Here is a 20,266-nt window from a genome sequence, read left to right on the forward strand (position 1 = left end):
TACACTTGAGCGCTGCCACGTGTAGCCAACTGAATAAGACTGTGTATGAGTCTCCACATCGACCGTCAAACTGCATGTCCCCACAGAGCGCTCCGTAGCCACACCTCGCCATCATTGAGGTTTCCACAGTCTTGCCAAATTGAAACTGCGCACAGACCACTGTGAGGAGAACACTCATGCCAGCGTCTGGGTGTGAACTCAGTTGAGATTTTTGAGATGGGAGGGATACGTGGATCATTTTCTCTGAGAGGCAGTCCAAGATTGAGTCATTCTTGAGTCCTCTTTGGGAGGCATGACACACGACGTAAATTATATGTTCAGTTAAATTAATGAAATGACCCCTTTCTAAATGTGTCTGCATTATATATTGCCTTTGGCATCCATATGCAGGGCTAAACGTATTTAGGATGCTCCAATAATGTCCAGGTGATGAGAATGGAAGAACATGTGACTGACAATTGGAAGCAGACCCGTCCTGAGGATGCGGCGAATCGGGACGACTGCCCCGGGCCCCGCGTTTTTGGGGGGCCCGGCGCTTCGACGTCTCGGTGTCAGATGTAATTACTGCCGCTTTAGTTTGAAGGCGTCGAAGTTGGAGCGCAGAGTGTGATTTACCCTGGGCCCGGTACCCCCCTATGGACGAGCCTCATTGGAAGTTCAGATACTGGTGAGATCTCAACTCCGCCCATCATCTTTTCTGCACCTTTAAACGGGCGCAATAAAATAAACAAGATTTGTCCCATATAGAGGCTGGTCCTTACCATTGGAATGTGGAATTTCCATCACCAACTCAGGGACCAGTGATGGAGATGTACACCACCAGAATGCACATTTGAAATTGAAGACATTTGAACGTTGATTCAAAAATACCTAAGCTTAATGTTCCATTACAGAACAACCCCAGAAGTGATGTCACAGGCTTGCAATTAACATACTGAATAAAAAAAAATTACAACCAAAGAATAGCTCACATTTCAAAATGTATGTCTTAATTTCCTCAGAGCTGGCAAGAGTGGGGGTCACCATTTGTGACTGCACTGCATCTATCGAACCTGAGACACTTGATAACATGGGATTGCCTTGGGTGGGAACCTGAGATTCAATGCCAGGATCTCAGCTCTGTTGAAAAACAAAATCCTCCACAAGCAAACCTTCTAAACTTTTAAGCCATGTTCGAAAAATCATTATTAATTTTGGAAAATATTTGTTGCCCATAACACGTGGAACACGAGCGCATCTGCGTTACATTAATTTGCTGTGTTTTTAATACTGGATATGGTTCATAGGATTGTTAAAGACTTATCTAATAAATTTTCATTTAGTTTGGAGCTAACCAAATGGTTCAGCTATCCGAACCAGGGCTGTCCTCTATTACTCCAGCTGGCCGCAATTTTACTGTACGTTTCAAATTCCGATATCTGTGGACGAAATTATAATCACGGTTGACATACATTTACCTATCAATGGAGCTCTGTTCATATGGAAATGTCTTCATTTTGCACGACATTGCTTCTTTCTTGCGCTTTGTCTTGAGCTCGTATATTGCATGCTCATTTTTTGTTACCCAGGTCTCCCTTGAGACTTTGTTGCCGGGCGTGCACCGCCACACTCCGCTTTGCCGCGACCACCCCGACCCGATCGCCCACGGTCGGAGCTCACCGACGTTGCCCGACCGTTTGAGTGCTCGCACGTGCGCACCCGCTGTTGCCGATGGCTTTGTACTGCAGAGTAATAAATATAATTTTATATCCGGGCCTTTATAAATCCACTGCTGGATGAAGGCCTCCCCATGCCGCACCGGCAATGGGGGTTTTGGTAAGTGTACTTCGCCGCGGTGCTCTGTGCCGGGTGGAGAAGTCGGCGGGGCCCAGGACTGGTTTAGACCACACTCACCACTGACGTTATCAGTGGCCAGGAATCGAACTCAGGTTTCTGGGCTCATAGCGCAGCGCGTTCTCCATTGTGTCACCGCCGCACCCCATATTACGATTACAGTACTTGAAGTGCTGAAAGGGGTGTATTGTGATTAATATTGAAAAGCTAAATATAATATAACAATACTGCACGTAATAATATAACAATACTACACAGAATAATATAACAATACTGCACAATATAATATAACAATACTGCACAATATAATATAACAATACTGCACAATATAATATAACAATACTGCACGTAATAATATAACAATACTGCACAGAATAATCTAACAGTACTGCGAGGTACTGAATTATAAATGGGTGTAGTTCACGGAATCAGAACAGCATTACCACGTTTAGCCACTCGGCACACCTTTGTGCATTAAAAGCTAGGGTTTCATTTTAAAACTAATGGTGAATTATTCCCGTTCCAGCTGCCCAGTGTACTCCGATCTCATTAAAAGGAGCGTTTCCAATTAGTTCTAGATTTGAAGTTTTCGTGACTGCAAGAATCCATACTCTTTGGTTCTTTCGGTAAAGTCACGTAGGTGAAAATAAAAATAACTAAATTAAATCACGACGTTTCGGAGGCAACACAAGCTTCCGTCATCAGGTGGGACAACCACAGCAACAAAAAAACAGAATTACTGTATCAATTCTGTTTTTATACTGTAGTAATTCAGTTTTTTTTTTTGCTGTGGTTGTCCCACCTGATGACGGAAGCTTGTGTTGCGCCCGAAACGTCGTGATTTAATTTAGTTATTTTTATTTTCACCTACGTGACTTTTCCAATTAGTGTTCAGGACTTTGCTGAACACACACATTATATTTCCCCCCCTCCGTCTAAATCCAAACCAGAGGTGACTTCAAAGGCAAACGGTCCATATGGACATACGTGCCATGCGAGTTGCGAGGCTGCCGAACACTTCAGCATAAAGGGGGCCCTTTCATGGTTATTGGCTGCGCCGCATCTGGGGAGGGGTGCGCGCGTGCATGACTGAGCATGAAGAGCTGTCACCCACTTAATGTACTTGTGTCAGAGAAACATTGTCTGGATTGTACCTGCCAAGTCGCCACACCCTTTCAAGGGAATAAGAAGCCATCTTGTTGTTGGAGTTAAGGTTGCAACTCCTGATTGCTCGCTGCGAGCGTCTGTGTTTGTTAAGTTTTTCTTGCTTGCCTGAGTGGGCTATTATCACAGTTTCCGAGCAATATGTCAACGTAGATTTTAGCAAGTTTCTAAAAATGCTGCGGCAAGATTGTTGTACTAATCTGTTGGCACTAGCATGCTACCCTTTTGTTAAATAGCCCACTCACCTAATCTTGTCTAGATTTATAAAGTGCCTTTTCCGAGGCGCTATACAGAAATTATACAATTGTACGTAGCATGATTACGATTTGAAATTAAGAATTGGGTTATTGTAGGTGGCGGTGTAGTTTTAATGACATCTCATTCAGTTGTAACTTTTGTACAATCTTCAAACTTCATCAGGCGTTTATTTCTATAATCTGGAATGGTATTCCAACAAGTTACTTGACCTTTATTCAACAAAGTGAGAGCCCATTGTGCTGCATCGTCAATTTTTCAAAGGAAACGAGGGTTACCATAGGTAATGGAGAGCGGTACTTTTCATCACGTGTTTAGGAGATATATGACTGTTTAGAATCATTTATATGCATTCGAATACCTGGAGGGGAGGATGGGCTATGGTGCCAGACTCTTGCAGTTGCAGAGACGGGGGGAGCCGTTAGCATTTTTTGGGCGTGTTTCTGGCAGAGTCTTGTAAATGAACTCTAGATTTGAAGTTTTCGTTATTGCAGGGATCCATACTTTTTGGTTCTTTCGGTAAAGTCACGTAGATATAATTTATTTTGTTTTAAATCTTGTAAATAATTTTGCCTTTTAACTGGTAGATTTTTCACAGGCATCGTTCCCATCCCCAGATTTAGAGCAGACTTAGCATATCCGGCAAAAGTGGTACTAGTGAAAGTGGTACTCGTGACGAATTGGCCACTTTCTGTTTACGTGACAACCCTTACTAGTTGGCCGTGTCGGGTGGTGGCGGGTTTTAACGACACATTTATATATTTACGCGATCTAACCCAAAAAAAGCCTGTTAGGGATGAATCTTAACTTAAAGCTTTCTTGACTGCAGGAATTAATATTCTTTGGGTCTTTCGGAAAAGCCACGTAGATAGAAAAAAATAATAAAAATAATAACAATATCACGACGTTTCGATCTTATGGATGGTTCTAAGCAATCGGCAAGGGCAGGCTTTGACAACAACGATGACGATGCCAGAAGCCAGTGGGTTGGTGCTCGTGCCTCTCAAGGCCATGCACTACTTCAGTCTTGTGCTAATGCACTGGGACATTCACTCACTCTGCCGTGAATCCCAAAGGTGCATTGTGTGTGTGTGTCTCTAGAGCGTGACAATGATTGTCAAACATTGTGTGGAGGCTGACGGACTGCATGTTTTCTTGGTGGGGTCTCGGACTGTGTTTTGGTTGTGGGTTTTGCTGACCTTGCCCAAGCCTGCATTTAGTGTAAAAAATCGGCAGGATTTATTTATGTTAAGTGACTTGCCTGCCTTTCCGATAATTAATTTGCACTTTGACAGTTTTTTTTGCACTCCTATTGTTTGTTGTTGTTGTAACTTTTTTGACCCGCCTCTACTGGACATCTGTGAAAAAGAGCTTCACAGCTCATCAGATTCGTCCGGTCTAAATAAAGATGCCGAGTCTACTGTGTTTGCTGCACCTCGGCCCTCGGGGATCTCCCACCAGGGGTAGATGGATTCCCATGATGTGAATGACATCAATAAAGTTGCACGCTGAAATTATATCTTTAGAACGTTTATTTTGAAGCTGTGTTACTTTACCTAACAAACCAAATTTGTTAAGTAATTAAGTATATACATTCGGAAACATTCTCTTTCCTTGCAACGCAGTTGGCAGTTGCATTTCAATACAATTCCACTCAGTAGTTTTTGTAGACAATCATTGAAGTCTGTTGCACTTTCCACGTGTGTACCCGCCACAGCTCAGCGTCTTGTGTATATTTGCATATCGACGTAAAATGTATTCGCATTTTAAATAATTACAGGCAAACACGTTGAGTGAGGTGGCAACATCACGTCCATTTGGTATTTGGTTTCAAGAAATGGACCTTTCTACTCCTATCAAGTGCACTACAATTATCCATCAGACAAAATAAGTAAATTAAAATTCAGTGTCGACGCTCACAGGTGTCCATGAGTGAATGCTTTTCAGGTCACGCATGGCATCGTGCGTGGCCGCTCTTGTCTTGTTATGCACCGCGTCACGCTTGGCCGCTCTCCATTCGCAGGCAGAAGAGGTCCCTGCAGCCGAGTCTGCTGATGGGCAACTCGGACATCTCCAGCGACGAGGACGACGACGATGATGCGGGCGGCTTGGATGCCAGGGGCTACGACCAGTCTCTACGATCCAAACTCATCGCCGAGGGGGAGCTCAAGCTGAGCTCTTGTTGACGGTCAACTTGGCCTGCCACGTCGGCCCCTCTGCCAAACTCCCAATGTCTATCACCGGTGTGTGTCCCCTTTGCCTGTGTTGTTACCACAGTGCTAGCACACCCGGGTCGTGGTCTAATGCGCAACGTTCAAAGCTGCATCCACGTGTGCGGGTGGCCACGCAATGCAAAAACCGATGAACGAGTTTTCTTTTCGTGAAGTCACTAAAGCATCAACTTATTATATTCTCTGTGTATGACTAGAATACATTGAGTAGCTGGGAAACAAAATAGCAGGTGTAAATGACTGAAAATCTTTAATCACTAAAGTTAAACCTATATTTAAACTTTCAATTGACTTACCTTAATGATCACTACTCTTAAAATACATGAATACACAAATGTATATATAGTGCTGTGTATAAAAGTGTTGCACTGATAGTGGTTAGCGCACTGTGCTATTAACCCAATCCTCAGCCACAGCTGACGTCAGTGGTGAGCGATATCGGAACTGATTGTGGGTTACCCCCCTTAACCAGTCCACTGATCAGTATGGTGAAGTATGGTCAAACAAACCCCGTGACGACATGGCATGGAAAGGCCTTAATTCAGCAGCACATTAATGAGGGGCCGTACATTATTCTTAGTTTGTGCACAAATCACAAAGGGGACCAGACTGTTGCTTGGGAGACAAATAGCCATGCTAAAAATGATAAATGGTTTCCCCCCTCTCCTCTGTGTGTGTAATGTGGTCCTGTCGTAGAGTCTCAATCCTTGCCAAACAAACTTGTCAAGGGCGTTTGCCACATTGGTCGTGAACGTGGCGCATGGGCGAACAAGATTGCATCTGAGGCTGCGCAGAGCTGTGTGGAGGGGTTTTGCTTTGGCGATGCTGGGCCTCCGAGCCTATGACGAGGGGGGGCCGAGTGAGATCAGGCCACGGGGAGAGGAGGCATGCCTGTGTGGTTTGCTCATTGTTTACAATGAGCCCCACGTGTTTGTTTAAATTGATGGTTTAAGAATGCACACAACAATCAAGATATTTGAATGAAATATGTCCACGTGTCTGTTTGTCCACTGCAGACTTTGGCGTAGTGCCAAGCAGCACTGTATACAGAAAAAAAGTCTTGAGTGTGTGCACCCAAACAACAAGGAAATGAGAATCGGATGAGTAAAGATCTGCTTATCCGCTGCAATGCTTAGTGTTGTAGGAAGCAGCACGCACTACTAGCGCCAACCAAGCCTTGTAGACTTTTGGCAATATTCCCGTGTGGATGCGTCATGATTCCCTGCAAGTGATCACATGAAGTTTAACAGGATACCATACCTTATTTCATGTAGGCATGTACACGTAGGATGGTGCTGTAATAAATGGCGATGAACAATGCCATTTGTTAATTTTTTTAATTTCAAGATGAGACTTGAGCGAATATTGTTTCAAGTGAGAGTTGTGTCCGTGCCTAAGGCTACCGGCGTTTGCTGCCAAGTTCATTGCAAGATCTCCCCCCACCCGTCGCCATGACGGCCGTCACGTGGTGCCGGTGACAGCGAGTGTAGCTGCCACCTACACGTGCCAACACCAAACACTTCACCTGGGACAGGTTTCTTGGCAGTAAGGAATCGGACGCAATACTCGGTACTTTGTCAGTTGCTTTTGTAGTTTTAGATAAAAACTGTGGTACTGCACGTGAGCTTAATCTGCCATGCCTAAGTTCCACATCCTCGTGCTAATTGGCACCACGAAGTTGACATGTTCACGAGTTCAAGTAGCACATCGTTAATAATGTACAGGCACGATCGTCTTTTCTTAAAATACTGCCAGGAGCAGCAGCCATTTTATTTTAACGAACTCTGCACCCACAGTTACCTTAACAGCCGTCCATTTCTTATCACAGTACGTGTTTTATAACAGTAGATGTTTTACATGCACGGTACATGTTTTAAAATATATTTTTAATACGTAGGAATTAAAAGTCGGGTCATTTTAGATGACGCGAATCGATCGTCAAAGTGAGACGTTGGTCTGATGAAACGGCTGCCTTCTCAATTTGCTTTGGAGTGCACGGAACTCTAATTCGCTCCCAATGACATGGGCATGATTAACGTTCCACAATTAGCTTACATAATATGAATTCACGCCGGCTTTCTGACGGTAAATCAGCCATGTTGTGTGACACGATGGACTTCGCATTGCGATGGCAAACCCAGCAGAGCGCTGCGTTTCTCAAACTGGCTGCGAGAGATGCATTCAAGCCATGGACGGCAAGCGGTGAGAGAGCCCTCGCAAAATACCGCTCGCCTGTGTGACTGCTCCTCCAGCCCTTGGTTACAAAACCGCAGCCTTGCATGCATGCAGAATCAGTCCAGCCTTGCATGGACCACCCATCCCTGAGCCATATCAATGGAGTATATGCACTTGAGCTTTAACAATCAATGAACACACAACCATACATGTCCTCGTTTTAATGCGGCAGCCGGGCTGCTCTTCTCATGAGTGTCCTTTTGTAATCGAATCACTTTGAAAAGCAATGATGTGAATGGCATCATGTGGGGTTTTATATCTGCTAGTCTTCGTATCAGGGTCACTCGCTGAATTTGTGATATTTGAAACATCGCCTAATTGCCTGTGTTTTTGTGTACGTGTACCATCCACTGCTTGCGTTGATTGTGTACCGTAGGTGGTTGAAAGTTTAAGTGGACCAAACGGTTGTTGATGGTGGGGCTTGAATCAAGCTACCCCATTAAACAAGATTATGAATATCAGCTTTCTAAATATTAGATGGGTATTTTAAAGTAATTTTGCTCCGTAAAAATGTGCCGTACACACGTTTAAAGTTACGCGTGATTCCTGTGCATTCGATGCACTTTCGTGACCTGTTAAATACGTGTGTAAAGCATCGGCAAGGCAAATATAACACATGGTCAGCTCAAGAGCAGAATCATATGTTTGGCGAGAGGATAATTGCAGTTGCCTGTAAATGTTGTACTCAATATTGAGATAAAAGCAGGGGTTTGGAAATAGTGGCGTAATTTAAAAGCCCCCCAAAATTCTCCTGAGCGAGCTCGGCTCCTGGAGCTGAGAGAGTCCACGGAGTGGCGTGGTTCTGGCTCGGACACAATTCTGGACAAAGTTATTGCCTAGAGCATGGTGTACTTTGTGTTTCTTCGATTACCCCGCTCTGATTGTGCAAGCTTTCTGTAACCCCCTCACTGCTTTTGGTATGGACTGCGATGGTGCAGTGGCATGTTAATGTGATTACGCGATCGCAACTATGCTCACAAGAGGGGCCCAAGCTCGAACAGAGCCCTGGAAATAGCTCCTAATAGTAATACCCTTGGGCAGCATTTCTCACCGTGACCTTGAATTTAACTTGATGAAATCATAAACGAACGTGTAACGATGATTAAATAGTTGAATGAAGAAAACTGAAAAGCCGCACTCAAGATTAATACGAGAAAAACGAACGTTTGCTTAATCTTTGCTAAGCAGCGAAGATGTCTGTCAGAGGGGAAACGCATCCAGAGGTTGTATGCCTCGGTACCGAGGACAGCTATTGAGTCGGACTGGGATCAAAACTGTGAAATAAAGAGGTGAACGAGAGCAGGTTGCAGCACTGTTGGAAATTCAATGTAATACTGTACCTTGTATGTAATATCTTCTAAGTAATACCTTGTATGGCATTACAGTACTTAAAAATGACACTGGCAATATCTAAAAAGAGCAAAAATGCACACACACAAGCGTGGAGCGGTGCATGCTGGGAAATTCACTGAGGATCACACGGATCGGATAAATCGCGCAAGTTGGACATAATTCTAACTTCTAACAACGAAGTGGGCTTGGGCAGGAGACACACCACTCGCAGCGATGGTGGCGATGTTGTTAGGAGCGAGGACCGTAGCGGCCAAAGAAGTAAGAGGGGAATGATTGGAGGAGTGTGGGATTGTTGCATTGTGGGACTAAGAGAGATGAATTGGGGAGGCCTTCAGCCAGCTGTGAATAAATCATGGCTGCTGCTGATGATGATGAATAAATGTCGATGTTGAGACAACCATTATGATCCTGACACGAAAAGACCACAAGTCTTAAAACGTAACCTTAGCGTTACCACGAACCTAAGGGGACGTCCATAAATGACGTCACGCACCTGGGGGGGGGGGGGGTGAGAAATGTGACGTCACATCAAAATGCGCAACTTTAAATAAATATAGACAACACGTTCTGCTTAATTAAATAGACTTTTTAATCAATGTTTTCTCATACAACATCAGAGTGCAGCGCCACATTAAACACGCACTACAATGACAGTAGTTTAAAGCGATTTGAAGCATGTTTTTTTGGGGGGGGGCAGAGCTTTGTGACGTCATATTTGAGGGGGGGGGGGTCTGACTTTTTGTGACTCCGTGTGACGACGGTGGGGGTGGGGGGGGTAAAAAATCTTCCAAAATCGCGTGACGTCATTTATGGACGGCCCCTAACCAGGCATAACCCCCAGAACTAACATTTACCTCACGATACGCCCTCCTTATATGAAGGGTTCCCATTCTAAAGGCAGGGTACCAACTATAGCATTGATCTGGTTTTCTCGCCGTACCGCGTCTTCTAATTTCAAATCGATGCAGTCATCTTGTCACCCACGAACACTGGAACTTGACTGTCAATGTCCTCTCTAGACAGAGCGACTTACTGGGTTTTTAACGTCATCCTTTTATATGGAATTCTTACTCAAGTGTGCCTTGTATCAGAGGGGACTTCACGTTTTGATATTCAGTGCCTTTTCGATTATGACAAATAATGCAGTGAATACATTATACACACTTACAATGGGTGTATATATACACATGTTTAACAGTTGATTCACTAATGTGTGCTGTCTCGTATGACGTTTAAAAGGAAAATGTTTGCTGGGCGCGGTGGGGTGGGGGAATTCACTGTGATTATGGGATAGGATGATGATGGTGGTGGTGGTGTGAAGGGGCAGGGTTGCGATGAGGAGTTCATTTATTGGGACCAATAAATGCGTTGTATATTTTTACTCTTTCCAATCTCGTCGTCGTCATCATAATGTCTACCTCGTGTAATAAAACATAGAATAGTTTCACAGTCCAAATCATTTTTAGATTTAGAGCTTTCGACTGCAGGGATTCATATTCTTGGTTCTTTCGGTAAAGTCACGTAGAAGGGAAACAATATAATAATAAAAATATAAAACAATAAAATGTTCACGACGTTTCGACTGCAACACAAGCAATCATCATCAGGTGTGAAATATTTTTTTCAAATGTTCTTGCTGTGGATTTCACAGTCCAAATCATGTTCATACTTTGTTTGCTGCTTTAGTGCAAAGCATGAGAAAGAATGTAACCTGCGGTTTATGTTTCAACTTAGTGCAACACATTACCAGACCTGCTTTTGTGTGCCCGAGGCGGTTCACGCGTCTGTCTGATTGGGTTTGTGTGTGGCGAGTGGAAATATGTGTGGGTTGGTGGCGTGTGCGTGCTTGCGTTGCGAGTGGGATTGTGCTCTGTCCTGTGATCTCAGCGTTACAGGTTCGCTTCCTGCCAATGTACACCACTGGTTTTCGCTATCCGAGTTAACATCCAGGCCACAATCTAGATCCACTCGGTGTAAACTGCATTGCTGGTTCAACATTCTTGCTCGCCTTAGCCCCCGGGCCACCCGTATAGCGAACGATGTCATAGGCGGCCATTGTCCCCACGCGCGCCTCGTGTGCCACATGCCGACCTACATCGTGCTCGCATAACATCACTTTTCCCCAAGGGTCAATCCAGGCTAAAACGTCTCGGTGCCAGTGTGTGTGCGTGCGTCGTCGGGAAAGAGTTTGGGGCCCTGGTGCTGCGCACGTGTAGCTGGAACGAAAACCGGCGCTGAGAATTGGGGGCCTGGTGCCGAATCTCAACATCGGCATTGAGGGAGGAGATGGCAATTCTGGCCTCACCCAGCTACTGGATGTCGTGTCGTTAGTCTCAATAGGGTCGCCTGAGCAGCAGTTGTCTCGCGGGCTATAAGAGAACGCTGGTCAAGTGTAGCAGCATGGGGGAGTGTAGTGTGTAGGGGCATGATGGGTGTGTAGTGTGTGTAGGGGCATGATGGGTGTGTAGTGTGTGTAGGGGCATGATGGGTGTGTAGTGTGTGTAGGGGCATGATGGGTGTGTAGTGTGTGTAGGGGCATGATGGGTGTGTAGTGTGTGTGTAGGGGCATGATGGGTGTGTAGTGTGTGTGTAGGGGCATGATGGGTGTGTAGTGTGTGTCGTGCCATGGTGGGAGTGTCGTGTGTGTAGGGGCATGGTGGGTGTGTAGTGTGTGTAGGGGAATGGTGGGTGTGTAGTGTGTGTCGTGCCATGGTGGGAGTGTAGTGTGTGTAGGGGCATGAGGGAGTGTGTAGGGGCATGATGGGTGTGTCGTGTGTGTGTGAGCCTCTGAGTGGAGGTCACGATAATAGACTCCGACTGGAGCTAGCCTAGAATTCCAGGTTGAGATCTTGAGTTTGTATAACCAGCTGAGAACTCAAGAGACCAGGGGGCAGTCGCATTTGAAGAGTTACCCGGGTCATCGAAATAACAAAAGCAAATGAAGTACAGCAATGAAGCGATCAGAAATCAAAGCAAAACACAACGGTAACGCAAGAAATGTAATTTATTGGCAAACATATGTACGTTGAACTTCTATCGCACCGTACGTAGCCGACCGTGCTTATCGGAGGTGCGGGGGAAGGATAGCAAACTATCCACAAAAAAAAGCATTGCTCAAGAAATTAGTTTTAAATGTAGATTTAAAAGTGCATAGCTCCAGTGGCTTCCTAACATCGGAAGGAAGAGCGTTCCAGACGGCCACATGAGTGCAGTTGAAAGCGCGCAACGCAGTGACCGTCTTTGTTCAATGTTTAGCAAAAATCCGCTGCGAGGATGACCGGAGTTCGCGTGATGGCTTAGGCTGCTTGACGAGATCGGCCAAAGTATTGTGATTCATCTGTTAGAAGCATTTTTGTGTGTAATAAGCGCCACCTTCTAACGTATTCGGTCAGCAACCGCAAGGCGATCAAGCTCGGCGAGCACCGGATGGAAACCGTCGGATCTTGTAGGAGCCGTCACGACACGTGCCAGATAAATGTTGCACACGCAGCAGCTTACTCGCGTTTTTGTCAGACGTTCCGTATAGTAGCGAGTTGCAATTTTCGAGCCTTGTCAATACTATTGTAATGAGAGTAGAGCTAACCTGTAGTGCGAGTGGGCTAGTGGCTACGAGAATGACCGAGAATAGGGGCGTGGCCATGTGATGCAATGGCACAGTAGAGTCAACCTGCAGAGCGAGTGGACTGGGGTCAATGAGAAGGATCGGGAATAGGGGCGTGGTCACGGGATGGGGGGGGGGCACGCACCGTATATAAGGCAGATGCGCGTGTGGGGTCTTTGTCGGTTCGAGGGAGAGCACGTAGCTCCTTAAATAAAGAATCCTTCCTGGACAAGTTGCGTCGTAGTCGTCACTTCACGATGCTTACACGCCGCCGCGTTGGCTGTGTCACGACTTAACAGTGGCCGAATGTGTTCTAAAGGGGCCGTCCATAAATGACGTCACGCGATTTTGGACGATTTTTGACCCCCCCCTCCCTCGTCACACGGCGTCACAAAAATATAACGTCACAAAGCTCTGCCCCCCCCCCCTAAAAATAAAACATGCTTAAAATCGATTTAAACTATTGTCATTGTAGTGCGTATTTAATGTGGCGCTGCACTCTGATATTGTAGGTGAAAACATTTATTAAAAAGTCTATTTAATTAAGTAGAACGTGTTGTCTAAATCCCTCCCCCCCCCAGGTACGTGACGTCATTTATGGACGGCCCCAAAGCCCCGATATGAAAATTGCAGGACCTGTGTTTGGCACGTGAATACCACGTGCAAAAATATAGCCTGAACCCTGGAGTCTGCGATCGCCACATCTGGATCCTGCCACTAAATAGTGTCACCTGAGCCCGAGTGCCAGTTCCAGTTCAGTTTCAGTTCATTTTGAAGTACTCTGTGAGCTAAGACGCTCTTGAGTCGGTTTTCATCAATAACAACACCGCGTTTCCGTGACAGACATAACACCAACCAGCCGACGAGGACACGACGACGTCAAATGCAATCGCAAGTGAAGTTCACAAATAATCGACAGCTCAGCATGACATTGCGACCTTAGGATGGGAGAGTGATCAACATTTTTTAAGCGATTTCCAGGTGTTGGTGGCATTCATAGAGAATGAGTGAGAGCCCTGTGAGTTGTTTTGTCCTAGGCACAATGCACTCCCGTGTAGTGGAGCCGCTAGGACCTCGCGTGTTTTGGATCCTGAATAAACACCGATTGAGTTGTGTGTGAGTGCATTAACGATGAACTTTGCCCAATGAATCTCCCTCTGATTTGACAGGAGATGATAACCAGTGTTGTCGCAAAGATCACAGTCACGAGTGGAATTGTTTGTAAGATGTAACGTAAGTCGAAATTTAAAAAGAGAATGTAGCTAATCCAAAGTGTGTTGAGATTGGTATTCGTGTACTAGCTTGTAAGCCCGTCCTTGAACGGAAGCTGTAACATTAAAATATGTAAATTAACGTTTTATTGTGTGATTGTAAATTTTATTAGGAAATGTAGCAGAATAATAAAATTTTCATAACTTATTAAATGAAATTAAGGACTTTGGAAGACTTCTCGGTAATACGATATTTTGTGTGAATCTCTTATCACTGTTCCAAAGGTTTCCCTGCAGTTGGCTCTCCTCGATGAACACTTTGATCCGTTGAGGATATTTAGATCTCGACAGAGCCACGTACAACTGGCCATGGGAAAATACGGGTCCATTGAGATAAATACCCACATTTTCAAAAGTCTGACCCTGCGACTTGTTGATCGTCATCGCATACGCAGGAATTATGGGAATTTGTCGTCGTTTCAATACGAAAGGAAGAGTGACATCACTTGGAACGAGGTCGATTCTTGGGATGAAGACGATTTAGCCTCGGTTGCAAAAGCGAACAACAATCTCTGTGGCTGTATAATTTGAACAAAAACCCCGTAACTTCACTTTAGCACTGTTTTCAAATAACCTGAAGCTGTTAACTGACAAATGTATCTTTACCGATGGACGCTTGATAGCGAAGAGCGAAGAAAGTAGAGTGGTGATACTGTCTGAAGTAACTTAGCAAATAACGAAGAGCAAAATGAAGCATTAGAGTTACGAATAAATTGATCTGAGTATAATTGTATCTTGTCTTAATCTAATGGCAGGGAATATAAAAAAAAGAATGTCATCAAACACTTCACTGCATTTCACTGTATCACTATTAATGGCAGTGAATGTTGCACAAAAGGAAGTCATAAAACACCTCGCAGCATTTGACCGCAGCACTGCATTAATGGCAGTGGTTGTTGCACGCAACTAAGTCATAAAAACCTGACGTAATGTCACAGTAGCAATGCATTTAGCGGACGTTCAATTACTTGAAATGTTGTTTTCATTTATTTTATTTTATTTGTTACCTACGTGACTTTACCGAAAAAACCAAAGAGTACCTGAAATTCACTGCTCTGATACTTACTTATCTTCTGCTTTCGCTCGCTGCGGTTGAAAACAATTGGAATTCTACACAATGTCTGCAAAGTAGCAGAGAAATGTTTATCGTGGCATAATTTGGAAGCGTAAAGTCGACTTACCTTTTGTTGGACGTGCCGAAGAAAGAAATAAAGGCACCAAATGTCACCGTGATGCCTTCACTTTCTACAAAGACTAGCTGTACTACCCGGCTTCGCCCGGGACTTGTATCCACCACGGCCGGCCGCCTTTGTCTCCCCAGTGGCGATGTTAATACGCCACACCAGTTACTCGTTTGAGGCTGAGTCGACCTATGTGAGGTTCAAATAATCTTGATCGGTGGTGGCCATGAGCGGGAATCTAACTCGGTTCGCCGGGTTGGTAGCGCAGCGTAGCGTTAACCACTACACCCACCGCTCCTCACACACACAGACGCACACACACACAGACACACGCAGAAACACACAGACAGACACAGACAGACACAAAGACAGCACGCTAACCACTACACTACCGCTCCCCACACACCACACACGCAGACACACACACAGAACACACAGACAGACACACACACAGACACACAGACAGCACGCTAACCACTACACTACCGCTCCCCACACACCACACACGCACACACACAGACACACACACAGACACACACACAGACACACACACACAGACACACACACACAGACACACACACACACAGACACACACAGGCAGCACGCTAAGCACTACACTACCGTTCCTCCTACACACCACACACGCACACACACAGACACACACACACAGACACACACACACAGACACACACACACAGACACACACACACAGACACACACACAGACACACACACACACACATAGACACAGGCAGTACGCTAAGCACTACACTACCGTTCCCCCTACACAACACACGCGCGCGCGTCCATAGGTACACATACACGCGCTTGCTGCAGACACACACATACACACACATACATAACCGCACATACACACAAACACATACACACACATGCATACACACAAACATACACATACATACAAACACACACATACATACACACAAACACATACACAATACACACACACATACATACAGACACACACATACATACACACAAACACATACAGACACATACATACACACATACATACAGACACACAGACATACACATAAACACATACACACATAGTCATGACCCGGCTTTGCCCGGGACTTGTATCCACCACGCCCGGCCGCCTTTGTCTCCCCAGTGGCGATGTTAATACGCCACACCAGTTACTCGTTTTGAGGCTGAGTCCCTCCCTCGCCACTCTGCCTCCCTCGCCACTCTGCCTCCCTCGCCACTCTGTAGAGGACGTGAAATTTGTATGAATTTACCGCAGAGTGGCGTGTTGGGTGTCGAGGCCTAGCACCGTGCAGAGCCTCCCGCCTTGCCTGATTTTCCCACCCGGCGAACGCTGGGTACGGGTGCCGGTCCCCCCCCCCCCCCCCCCCGCGCTATTAAAAATGGCGTCCACCCCGCGGAGAAAAGTTGCTACTCGTTGCCAGGGGCAACCGCCGTCCAATGAAAGCGGCGAAGGCGTGGCTAGCCGTTGCCAGGGGCAACCGCCGTCCAATGAAAGTGCAGTACACACACACACACACAGACACACAGACATGAACGATTTTATATATATAGATGCGTGAAACAATTACCGGAGCCGCTCGACCTTCTGCGTCCGTCAAAAAATCGAGGCACACGCGAATAATAATGAGGGAGGGGGGGGGGGCATGTGGAGTGACGTCACGCGCGGGACACACACACACAGCCATTTTTGGCTCGTTATTTTAGTTGCTGCGTTGATTTCTTTATTAGCTTTACTTTCCATAAAGAAAGGTAAAAATTCAAGTTCAAGTTATTTTTTTAGATATAGCCCTGTGAGCCATTCGGCTCTTGAATCGGGTGCAACCGCAACAAACAACAAACAAAAACATGAACAAGAACACATCTTAAAGTGACTATGTGCAAACTGAAAATCCAGGGAAAAACCAGTAAAAATGAAAGCTAATTTGCTTAAACACATTTCCGTTTCCGCTCCACCTTCTTCATGCGGAGTGACGTCACCCGTTCATGATTATTAATGATGGGGGGGGGGGGGTCCATGTGGAGGACCCCACCTGTTCGACGTGGAGTGACGTCACGCGCGTTACACATAGACATTCTTGGCTCGTTATATTAGTAAAATTATTTCAGCATCGTCTAAGAGAGCCGAAAAGGTAGCAGCTATCACATGTTCCCGTACAGAGGATCAGAAAGAGTGTTTGTTTCCATACAAAGTCCCCATCTTCATGATTAATTTTGCATTCAAATTGTCGATATGAGGTTTGAAGTTGAGATGGGAATCGAGCCAAGATGACAAGGTAACAGTACTTGGATAAGGAATCATTTCAATCGTATTGCAGAGAGTGGTTATGGTGAAGATGCAATGGCTCCGAGCTCCAGTGGAGTTTGGGGTTAATACAAGTAACACATGATGTCTTATTTGTATTCGTGTGGAGTTTGAGGGCTATTAATACGTAGAGCAGCGTTCATCATAATGAAGGCCATACACCACGAGTCCCAGCTATCCAGGCAACTAAAACGAGGGAGGAGCCATATGAGGAGGTTTCTGCTGCGATTTAGACGAGGAGCAGCGGTTGACGTGGCGAGCCAACGTGGCCTTGAAATCAATCCAGCAGGTCCTGTGCGTCGCTGAATATTGAGGCGTTTTACAGGTAGGAACAACAGGTTCCACACTGCCCACCAGGGATGATTTGTCTGTCTGTCGTGCATATTTGTCTGTCGTGCACGAATGCGTTGTCCAACCAAGTTCCTACCTGCCCACTCCGAAGGAACGTGTTTTTATGGCTTAACAGCCCTCCTCCGCTCACAATAAGCTGTAAGAGAGTAGGTAAACAAGCGAGTTACAGGATTACAGTCAATATTTGTTCATGACGGACAAGAGACACAAGTGGGGGGTTTATATTTGTATGAATAATTAAATGATAGAGGCAACCTTAGAATAAAATAATATATTTATACGAAGTAGTAAGTCCACAAAGTTGAGTTATTACAGCCAACATGAGTACATATACATATGGCGGATATGACGAGTTTTAACACGTGTAGCAGGCTTTCGTGATCAATGTTATGATTCAGAATTGATGCATTGGGTCATAATAGCGTGAGTAAAATGTGTGTCGTACACCCTCCTCCACCCAACACAGTCAGTCAATAAAGTCGTCACGTGAACAAACGGGGCCGAGATATCACCGCTTCAGCACACCAGAGTAATCTTACATTTATTCGAGTTATTATTGATGTCGATAAAAATATATAGATATAAAGATTAAATAATATTGGGTTGAGGTCTCAGTGAAACCTTAAAAGGACAGCATTACAACTGCCCTGGCCTCAGTGAGATTGCATCGAGTCAGACACGCTTTCACCAAACTAATTCACGGGGACCTTTGAGGTTTTCTGAATATTGGGTTGGAGAAAAAACGAATCTCATGGCGGGACACCGGGATCCCGAAACACATTCCTGCGGAGGGAGCTAGTAGGAACGTTGGGTTGCTCGGTCAATGGTCAGGGTCAACGGCGGCGTGGTGTATTCCGCAAATATGGCCGACTGTGAGGGCGGGCACAAGCCGGCGTGAGTAGGTTAAACGTTGAGTTTTATAAGGGCACCACGGGGTGACTAGCCCCTCCCCACCCAGCCCTACCCCTCCCACCCCCCACCCAGCCCCTCCCCACCCTACCCAGCCCCTCTCCACCCAGCCCCTCCCTACCCTCCCTTCTCCACCCAGCCCCACCCCTCCCATTTTTGGATGCACGACGAACGGACGGACACAATAATCCCCTGTGGGCTGGTGGAACCAGGTGGTTCCTACCAGTATTAACGAAAGTCAAAATCGTAATAAATTTATTTATTTTTAGCGACTCCGTCCCACCACGCACATAAACGCCGCGACCCGCCTGGCGCGGATCGTTCTGTTGTCGTGTCGTGTCCAAGCGCAGCAGCGAGGACGAATGAGCAGAATAAACAAAACTTTGAAACGTTGATTAGCGCATCGTGTAGAGCTCGTCGAGAGGAATAGATTGTCGTATCGTTCGCCTTCAACAGACATAAAATGACGTCGCAACGCAGTTTATGCGAGAGCCGGGGGCTTATGGGACCCCGGGGTCCCGCCATAATGTTCATTAGTGAAGTCATTAATCTCATGGATGCAATATCAACCATCTCACGTTTGCCGAACACCGTCATTTTACCAACGGGTGATACTAAAGAGGTGGCTGAGAAGTCCCCAAGACGGACAAAGATGGTCTTGCTTGGACACGGCATTAACTTTTCATTGGCCTAGTAACGCAGTGTGGAAGCTACACCTGGTCTGCCGCTCCACACAAAACTTTGGGTCTTCGAGTCCACCCATCATGTTTGCGAAACATGGATCCCTCTAATCGAACATCTGCGTCGATTAGAAACATGCAGGCTGGCTTGCCTACGATCCCACCCTGGGTTTAAGCCAGGCTGGATTGTGTGAGCTCACAATACCTTGAAAGATCTGGACACGTTCCCATCAGTGAGCTCCTCCGGCGGGCAAGGCTGCGTTGGCTGGGTCTCGTAGCCCGCATGCCCAGCCAGCTTCTGTTTGGCGACATCGAGGGGGCTAAACGGGCACGGCACGAGCTAGAGAAGAGATGGAGTTCTAGATTTGAAGCTTTCGTGACTGCAAGGATTCATACTCTTAGGTTTTTTTCGGTAAAGTCACGTAGGTAAAAAAAATAGAAATCATATATTAATATATATATTTTTTTACCTACGTGACTTTACCGAACAAAACCTAAGAGTAAGAGATGGAGTGATGTGGTACAGAAGGATGTGCAGCGGAGTGGACGAAGACTGGTACCAGTGGGGTCAAGATCGTCCTCTATGGAGGAGGCTCGTGAAGGACGCTGCTACTGGGCAGTTGGAGGCAGTGACCCTCCAACAACAACGGAGGGCAGAAGAGCGACGCTCACAACAACGAGCAGAGCGCCGAGCGGCTAAAACGCAGCAAGTTGGCACAGTAGAGGGCATAGGTGGTGCACCTCCCAGCCATCTTAATCAGGCAACCCATGGCACCTGGGTCTGTCCCGTGAACTGTCAGCGAGCCTTCGGCACTTCACGTAGCCTCAAAGTGCACGTAGCCTGGCACAAGCGCCGTGGTGACTTCACTGCCACTTAGTGGCGAATGGC

The 20,266-nt window shown here is 46.0% G+C and overlaps 1 protein-coding gene across 2 annotated transcripts in view; it reads left to right on the forward strand.

Moving 5' to 3' along the window:
• Positions 1 to 14,307, forward strand: part of LOC133359158 (cingulin-like protein 1) — a 114,381-nt gene extending 100,074 nt beyond the window's left edge. Inside the window, exons 19-20 of one of the 2 annotated variants that reach the window (XR_009757153.1) lie at positions 5,276 to 5,495; positions 13,254 to 14,307. Coding sequence is in view for 1 of the 2 variants with exons in the window: in XM_061577561.1 (XP_061433545.1) it covers positions 5,276 to 5,438 (163 nt within the window). In the remaining variant the exon portion in view is untranslated. Of the gene's footprint in view, positions 1 to 5,275; positions 8,996 to 13,253 lie in introns of those variants that run through there. The other variant, XM_061577561.1, reaches the window with a different exon arrangement.
• Positions 14,308 to 20,266: the final 5,959 nt, after the last annotated feature.

Source organism: Lethenteron reissneri, chromosome 64 (assembly GCF_015708825.2).
Source record: "Lethenteron reissneri isolate LAM-NWPU_2019-01 chromosome 64, ASM1570882v1, whole genome shotgun sequence".
Lineage (NCBI taxonomy): Eukaryota > Metazoa > Chordata > Hyperoartia > Petromyzontiformes > Petromyzontidae > Lethenteron > Lethenteron reissneri.